Below are 9197 nucleotides of genomic sequence, written 5' to 3'. Positions count from 1 at the left end.
AAAATTTCAGAGGAAACTGTTGGTATCACTCATTTAAAAGAACACAATCATCTACCGCTTAGCTTCCATTCTAATACTACTACCTTCTTCTTTCCTCAGCAATAATTATTTTTAAAAAAAACACCATCACCACCCCCCACCCAAAGTTATATGAAAGCTAGATACTGTGTACATGTTACCAAAACCAGCATCCTAAGCACCAACCTTTCATTGTGGATATAAGGCACATTTACAGCTGCATATATTCGAAAGATTAAAGAAAAATTAGTGGTTGGTGTTTTGTTTTTTTTTTTTAAAAAAAAGCATCAACTCCCATTCATGGAGTACTAGTTTGAGTTCTGTCAGTCACTCACTCACACCTGAACCTAGTACACCAACCCTGTCAGAAATAGCTGCCCATTACATGTAATTGAACACCATTAGAACTGGAGCAGCCAATTGTCTGTGCAAAGGAGTCAGCCGAGAGCTAGATTTGAGTCTGGTTTTTTTGGTGAAATTACATGTTAAAAGACAGGCACCCAAGAAATTGGCTAGACTTCTGAGCTGTCACTGCTGCTGTGTCGTGCAGCCATAGTGTCACTGCTGCTGGAGTGGGAGACGGGCGCTTTGTTTTTCCCTGCAGAGAGCTGTTTCCTCTGCTTCACCAAAAACCCAGTTACCACCACAGTGCAGACCAGAAACAGCAGTCCTGCCAAACCTCCAGTAACGGGTACAATACCGTTTCCAGAGTCCCTGCTTGTGATTTCCAGAACTGGCCTGTGATGCAGCACACCAGCTGAGACCACCTCTTTCTGGATGATGACAGCTTTGTCAGAACGATCAAGTACAATATGCTGAATATTCGTGCCCCTGTTTTTATCTGCTCTCATGTCTTGCATGAAGACCGGGGCATCTGGGTTGGCTCTTCTACTGCGTTTAAAGGCCGTGGTGCTACCTTTTCCTTTAGCAGAGGACAACACATGGTGGTAGTCAAGACTTCTTTTGCCATTGTGCCTGTGTGCATTTTCCTTCGATCGGACCGTGTAAATAGTATGAATGTACCATTCTCGGCCAGCTGCCACCTTAAAATAACCAACCAACAACAAACAAATAAAAACCCAACAAACCAGAACAACCCCCTCCCCGCACACATTTACTGTAAGCTGCAAAACACCAAACATCAGATTCATCCAGACAGATGTCCCAAGTTTGCTGCCAAATATGTCTAATTAAAGTCAACGGCAGAAACAGGCGCTTGGAGATAGGATTAATCTTCTCCTAATGCAGATTGCTGAAGTAGGTCAGATAAACTATGCTCTAAGAGAACCTATTTCTTTCTAATGTTAATGTGGAAAGGCTACTGCATTTACCTAATAAAACACTAGTCTTAATTTAGGCAAGAATAACCCCACTTCAGGAGACAAAAAAAAAAAAAACCCCACTTCAGGAATTTGAATTAATCTGACTTGAAGCAGGATGCATAGTTCTCTTTTTATTTCTTATCATATACAAATTACCTTTTTTTTTCCTCTAGTTGCAAGAAAATAAAGTCTAATATTGTAGTTTTCTCCTATGTAAAAAGGCCCCCAGTGACTCAAGAGCTACATCAGTGCCTTCTGCTCCCAGTCACAGGTGTACGTCTGCAATAACAGCAAGGCTGCAGAAGGATAGCTCAGGGTTACAAAGCAATGCTGTCATTGTTTTATACTGGCAGGGAGAGGGAGCAAAGTAAATGTGTTGCTGAAGTCCGTCACTGACTAACACAGAGCTGTGAGTACCTGCATGCTCTGTTCTCCACCCCAGATGTCTTTTAGCATGAAAGAATTTCTGAGGTATACTTATCAGACAACTTACCTGGAAGAGTGGGGCAGATGACAGGCTGAAACCATCAGAACCAGGCTGGTTTACTAGAGGAAAAGCATCTGCATGATCAGCTGCCAACATGGCATGAAACTCCAGGTTTCCAAAAGCTCTCGCTTGTGTCTCAGGTTGAGCTTTATCCTAAAGGAAGTAAGTTAGTATTTCCAGATTCACATGGAAATCGGGGATCTAAAAAAGCATGCTACCATAACTCTTTTTTTACGTACCAGGATCTTGAATCTGTACAAGAGGGAGGGTGAGTCAGCCAGGCATCCGTATTCCTGACTGTCTGGGATGTACTTGGGCACGTACCCATCGGCGCCAGTGCAAAGGAACACCTTCTCGATGTTGCAGCTGAAGGAGTCACCAAGATTCTGAACTGGATCCACCATCACTCGGCCATAGATTTCAGATCCTAGTAAAGCAGATTAATACATTTTGCATTATATCAACTTAGAATTATTAAATGAAGTTATTACCAAACCATTGCTGTTAAAAATTCTCAGGACAGGAATTATCTAGCTTTAAATGTATTTCCCTTTGCACATGAAGATAGGATGTTCCGTGGATGTTACTACTAATTTATCATATGCCTTAGTCTTATTTTCTGTTACAACTCGTACTGATGTGTGGTTCTTATAGCACAGCTCTTCTTTTAAGCAATCTTTTCCCTTCTCTTCACTAGAGGGCAACCCATATTCACATATAAGAAACTATCCATCCTGATAGCATTATATCAAGCAAAATAAAGATATAAACAGGACATTTGGGGTTCAGACTGATAACTCAAATAAGGGACCAATTAAAACCAAAATTATTTCTGGTCCAATACTGCCATTACCAGGAGTTTCCCTGGAACCCGGTAACAGCTCCAGTCAGTGCGCGAGTACGGCGTGCGAGAGCACCTGCCCCGGGCCAGAAGTGAAAAATAAAAATCAAGAATGAGTCTAAGCAGCTTGGCTGAAGCCAGCTGCAGTTATTGTGCAACCTGCCTGCAATTGAGAACAGCTGCATGACCAAGTCAAGGAGCTTCAGGTGTACAATTCAATTCCTACATTTCTGACTAGAATAACTTAAGCACTGGAATTACTTAGCCCCCTCAAAATGGGGCAAAAAGTTCTAGTGTGGGCAGCTTCAAAACAAAATAACCAGAGAGAGGGGAATATGTGATTATGCAGTAACTGAGCAAGGGTTTTCAGAACTGCAGTTTCAGATATATGCACCTAAATTCTGCACCTACATTTGGAATGCTTTTCCTCTCACAGCCCATAAACAGATCCAAAGCCTGTTTAAATTACACTAAATTACATCATATTTTAGTGCTTCTGTATTTTACTTTTCTGCAGTGGAAATACATAGGCCATGTAGGGGTTATAAAACTAGTAAAATACATATTTGGCTCTTGCTGGTTGGTTTGGTTTTAGCTTTCATAATATGCTGAATCTGCAATTGGCTTTTTACCTTTGGTAAAGGCTACATCAGCTCCTTCGCCAAATCCCATTGATCCATCAGATATCCAAAGCTCCTTTTTGGACAGCAGAAACATTTGAGTATTTAGACTGAACTCGGCTGCCACTGGGTCACTGACCTGTGGGGAAAAGTGAAATTAAATGATCAAAAAAACGCCTTGGTTGGAGCTTTACAATGGTCATCGTACACCATTGCCATAGTAGTGATGTGCTAATCAAACCTTTCAGCAGTACACAGCATTTATAAGAATCCCTCCTACATATATACATAAAGTTCCTGTTGTGCTTCTCATCATGACCTATTAAAATACACAATTGTAGTGCTTTATTTCAACATTGCAGAGTAAAACAGCAAAAGATCTGTTTCTTCAGATACAGGGCAGCAACGTATCTTTTCAGTGAGACTTGCAAAAGTTACTGGGAGAACTTGTGACCTAGAAGCTACCTGCAATTTGCCCAGAAAAGTAACCTGGCCCATGGCCCACACCTGGTGACAACATAGGAGCTGCTCACAAGTTGGTTAACTCTGCTGGTGCAATGGTAGGTTTCTCCCAGTCACCACCTTTCTGCCTTCCCCACCACAAACACCTCATGGCTGCAGGAGCCCAACGGAGCCCCCACATTCGGATGGAGGAAGCTGGCACCGGGCCACGGGTCTGTGCCTGCCCTGCAACTCCAGCACTCCGGTGTGCTGCACACGTGTGATGGCAGGGAGATGTTGAGGGGAACAGAGGGCAAATGGCTCTCCAACACAGAAATAAGGTAAAGAACTAAACTGTCTCATGTCACTATTTAATCTTATTGACCACAATAAACCTAGCATCTAGGGGTAAGTCATAACGGTGTGATTATACACACAGAAGTGCAAAATTAACTTAATATGCAAATGCCACCACAACTCCAGTTATTTCTTTCCTCATCAAATCATTTTCCTCTTCCTGTGTAGCACTCACATCCTGCATTATAAGGTGGCAGCAGGAAGACTATTGCTGAAGCATTATCTTTAAATTAAATTCAACACCAATCCTTTGAGCAAACAAGACTGAGACAATCAGTTAATTTGCATGTAATACAGCTGTCTCCACACTTGCCACATGTGCCGTGCAACCGGATAACGAAGCAGAAGGCTGAAGAGCAGCTCTAATGGTCAAAAGGGCTGAACAGCTCTCACCGACACTGCCAAGGCCTCTGAGGTATCCAGCACTTTGTGGGGGGCAGAAATCAGGTCATTTGTTATGCATTGACTGAACGATGCAATGTTATACTAAGAACTTTTTAAAAGTTTGGTACGTTCACTGGAAGTTAAGTCTCAGATTCAGAGCCCTTGGTCTCCAAATGCTATTCAAGTCATTCCTCAAGTCACCTGCAAGAGAAAATCTGGTCTTCGTAACAGTCAACAATAGTAAGTTACTGCTGCTTGGTGCACTGCTTTTTTTTTTTTTTTTTATTTAATATATACAGGAAAACTGTCACAAAGCCACACTAACATTGAATGAAGTGTTTCCCACCGCTTGAGAAAAAGATCCTCTAGATACAATTCTATTACACTGAATCTCAGTTTTAAAAATCAACCTCAGGACTATGAGTTATTTTCGAAAACAATCTTGCTTAGAACTAAAATACCTTCCCCCCTTCAGCCCCTGCCTTTCTGAAAAAAAGCAGCAAAGCACTTGGGACTAGGCTGGACTGTGAGGTAAATAAATGGAAAAATAAGATTTTAATTAATGGGGAAAAAAATTCAGTTTGATTTTATCTCACCTGAGAAGATGAGATCTAGAGCAGTCTACAAGCACGGTAAAATTCCTTCTGAAGCCATCTGAAATACTCCACAATTTTCTCTTGAAAACTGGTACTGGATGGCCTATGCCAGAACATCTCTTTCAGTGGTTACAGAACACCTGCATTTCAGCCTAAATTTGCTTTTTGGCTGGTTTTACCCATGAGGCTTCATGGAAAAACGTGTAAGTCCTAAGTAAAATGGTGTACCTGTTGGAACCTGATGTCCATATCAAATGCAATTGGGTCCCGTGGGTTGCAGATGACAGGAAGGGCATATTGCTGACCAGGCACAGCAGTGCAAGGGATGAATTTCACAGTGTAAGTACCTGAGTAATCTCGTACCTGCAAAAAGTTTAGAGAAATGAGCGTTTCTCCCGAGTCTCTGAACAATTGTTTTTTCAGTTCACATTGCCCCCGAGGTGAAGCTGAATTCCCAGCAGCATCCTAAACACTTTCACAAACTTGGACATTGCTGTTTGCAATCATGCTGCTTTACCTCGTGCAGGAAGCGCGTGCACCAACACCGTCGGCGTACTTCAGCAGCATAGGCAAGGCACTGACACACGCTGTCTCTCCTCTACTCCTCTGTAAAACGAGGACTAATACAGAATACCTGTGATCAGGCCTTTGAGGGACTGACATTGCTGTGGTGGTGGTGGGAATCGAACATGTCAATGTCCAAATCTAACACACTAAATCTCTCTGAAGAGAAGATGATTTTGGCTGGATTTTTAGTGAATGCAAATGGCTCCTTTCCTGCCAGCTCAGCAAGAGCTGAGTAACTGGGCTGTGTCCCTCTCACAGAAGCAAGACACTTTTAAGCAAGCCTCTTCTGCCATATTAGAGGCACAGGCTTTGGGGCCACAGTAGTTCCCACCGACTCCTGAGCTCAGCAGGAGCCAAGCAGCTTTGCCACAGGTGGGGAAAAATCCAGCTTCTTATAGCAGCAGCAGCAACTCCTGGATCACAGTTTCCTCACAATGCCAAGGGAGATAACGTTAAGACAAATTCTTCAAGAGAGGCCCACAGCTCCAGCACTGGCCTGCTCAGTGAATGGTGCCGGCTAGCGGGAGCACGGGTTCAGGCCGCTGGACTCAAGCTCCAGGGACACCAGGGACTTCTGACTGCTCATTGTGTAATGAAAACACATGACCGCATCCAAATGAGTTGATGCTCACTGATCTTATAGTGCTGATGACTGCATGGAAAGTACATTAAAAACTGATATCCCCTTTGCTTCCCTAAATTCAAGTCTGAATGCAAACTCACAGCAAAGTCGGAGATAAAACTCCACTGCTGCACAGGCTGGTGGAAGGTCGGCTCGCTTCGTAACAGACTGAGTGTAAACGTGAGGCCAGGGTGGTCAGCAGACATTACCATTGATACTAGAGATGTTCCTGAAAGAATAAAACGCAAATTATAATTTGCAATAATTAACACTGATGCCTGGCATGGTATAAAATCAACACACAAAAGCAAAAAAGCAAGAGATTGGAAAGAAATTAACTTACGCCCCAGAAAAGGAAGTGCCTCAGTTGCTGAATCTCCTTCTACACCGAGACAGACCCTTTACTGCGATACCTTTCTCTTCTGCCAGGTAGACACCACTACAAGTACTCTGGCTCGCAGAGGTGGACAGGCTGGTACGTACCTGGGTGGGACATCACCAGTTGGCCCCGGAAATGAATCTCTGTTCGGAAGTTCACCACTAGTCGTCCTTCATCATTGATCCGCATACTCGTGGGATAAAGTGAGCCTAGGGAGGCAAAAGCCAATGATTTTACCACCACCATTTCCCGAGTGTATTTTTAAAGGAAGGCTCTTCATATATTTTCTGCATCTGGAGATCTGAAACATTTACCTAAACCCTGGTTCTCTTTACAGATATTAAACCCTGTTACATTGATTGTTTTGAGACAGATCTCCAAACCCACCAACTTCAGAAGAAATGCACTCATTTACACCTGCTAATGGTTCAATCTATTAAGGCAGATTTTTTTTTTGTCCCTTTTTCTGACATAAGACCAGACTTACCTGAAGTATATCCACATATGCTGATACAACAGAGTGCAGGCAAGAGAAAGAAGGGGTGTGAGACTTTTTGTCACACAGACACCAAGGCTGCTCACTCTAGTAAGGTCCCTTTTGCAGGCACTTCCCCTGCACTGGGCTATGTAAGTGCTTCCATTGCCCGGTAACCGTGTACCAATTCAGCACAGGAGTCTATCTTTCCATAAGAATGTCTACTTTAGAGCTGGTCTGTGCATTAATTTGTCTTGGTTTTTATAGCTTAAAAGCAGCATGCAATTGAGGGAAGATTCAAAATATCTAGTTTAGTAACATACACATTAAAAACCAAACATAATTGTCCTTTGGGTGGGTGCTTTAACTGAGGAGTCAGCATGCTGTTACTGCTTTTGAGATTCTCAAGGCTAAAAAGCAACAAGTTATCGACCACACAACTCCCATCATCAGAACATTGAATAGGATGGAGTGTAGAAATGATGGCATCTGAAACAGCTCACCTTGGAGCTCTGATTCAGGAGGGCTGCCTATCCCATCTTTCCACAGGATAGCCGTGTCGTACACAAAGGTGAGTCTCAGTTCAGACTGCAAATCAAAATGTTGCCAGCCACCAATGGCAGCAGGGGAGTGGAAGACATAGGAGACATAGAGAGGCACCCGCAGAGTTACATACGACTGCACCAGATTTAAGACCTGAAAAACATTGAGGTACCGGGTCACTGCATGCAACCTGAACAAAATTGCTTTCACTGCCAACCTTGGGTTCTCATGAACTGCACTGTTTAAACCTAAGCAAAAAAATAAACTGCACGGAAATATTTTTCATTTGTTACTGACATCACTATTATTTCAGGTGCTGCAAACCACCTCACTTGATAGTGTCCCCAAACCTTTGCCAATTTAACATAACAGAGTTTGTACCTCTCCAAAATAAGGACCATCTAAGATTTTGTTTTACTTTGGATTTATTTCTTTTTTAAAAAAAAGCCTTCAAAACAAACTCCATAGAAATTGATGGTGGCCTAAATTAAAATTCCAGATCAGAACCACCAGATTCCTTAGGCATTCAGAAATCAAACACACATTTACAAACGAGCCCTGTAAGTAACACCTACCTCTACAATAGATTGAACTCTACAGATTGTGAAACCCTGAAACACTGCAGTTTAAAACTATGCCCTGAGTTATGGAGGTCTCTCTACCAAGCAACCAACAAGCAACCAGAATGGGCGGCCAAGCAGATAATTAGTAACTAAATCTTCTTTGGTCACTGAGCATCAGCTGAGCACCTATGGAACAGGAAAGCATCAAGCTGCTGAGCCAAGGCTGATTCAAGGCAGAGTCAGCACAGAGGCTCTACAGCCCCTGGAATTTCCTCTAATTTAAGTGCAATTGCTGCAGAGCGCTTGTGCATTGGGTTATTTTCCAAGGAAATGCAATGTGCTGTCAGACACAGCACAAGGAAGCCACCGTGCCTGCTCTGTGATCAATGTTGATCTAATCCATATCAAAGACTTGGAACGATAGCCTGTTTTACTCAGGAAAAGTATGTGGAAAAATCATATTTTGGGTAAACTTTTTTTGTTTGTTCCTTATCAACCAAGCTTCTATTTATAAAATCTCACCTACCTGACAGCTCTGCCTAAAGCGCAAATGCTGTAAGCCTAAATCACAGCTTCTAATTAAAAGAGTGTTTTTGTTGGTTTTTTGGTAAAAAAGCATGTTTTTCTGTAGCCTTGGAACACACTTCCAGGGTCAACGACATACTTTATACTTATGGTTTACTTCTATAAGACAATAAAATCATAGCCACCTCTTTGAATATGGTGTTACACAGGCTTTGGGTGATAGCACAAGCATGTACACAGTTTGGAAAAGCTCTTTGAGTCAAAAAAGCAGAGTTTCTAAAATCCACACTAGGAGCAACAGCAATGCAGTAAGCTGTGCTCAATTACCAGGAAGATGAATTGTGGCTGTGCACAGAAATACAGTGCAAAGGAACAGATCTGTACTTCTAAAAACATTTGTGCTAAGTGAACACGTACCAAACTGCCTGCAAAGTGACTAAATCCATTCTCGTGCAAT

General features: G+C 42.5%; 1 protein-coding gene across 1 annotated transcript in view; it reads right to left on the bottom strand.

Moving 5' to 3' along the window:
• Positions 1 to 530: 530 nt before the first annotated feature.
• The window catches only part of FREM3 (FRAS1 related extracellular matrix 3), a 71738-nt gene continuing 63071 nt past the window's right edge, over positions 531 to 9197 (bottom strand). Inside the window, exons 17-24 of the mRNA XM_054825299.1 lie at positions 7613 to 7805; positions 6739 to 6843; positions 6357 to 6484; positions 5295 to 5429; positions 3301 to 3427; positions 2067 to 2254; positions 1834 to 1980; positions 531 to 1061 (exon numbers count right to left, since the gene is read on the bottom strand). Of these exons, the coding sequence (XP_054681274.1) occupies positions 531 to 1061; positions 1834 to 1980; positions 2067 to 2254; positions 3301 to 3427; positions 5295 to 5429; positions 6357 to 6484; positions 6739 to 6843; positions 7613 to 7805 (1554 nt within the window). The remainder of the gene's footprint in view (positions 1062 to 1833; positions 1981 to 2066; positions 2255 to 3300; positions 3428 to 5294; positions 5430 to 6356; positions 6485 to 6738; positions 6844 to 7612; positions 7806 to 9197) is intronic.

Source organism: Grus americana, chromosome 4 (assembly GCF_028858705.1).
Source record: "Grus americana isolate bGruAme1 chromosome 4, bGruAme1.mat, whole genome shotgun sequence".
NCBI lineage: Eukaryota > Metazoa > Chordata > Aves > Gruiformes > Gruidae > Grus > Grus americana.
This window is presented reverse-complemented; position numbering and strand designations above follow the sequence as displayed.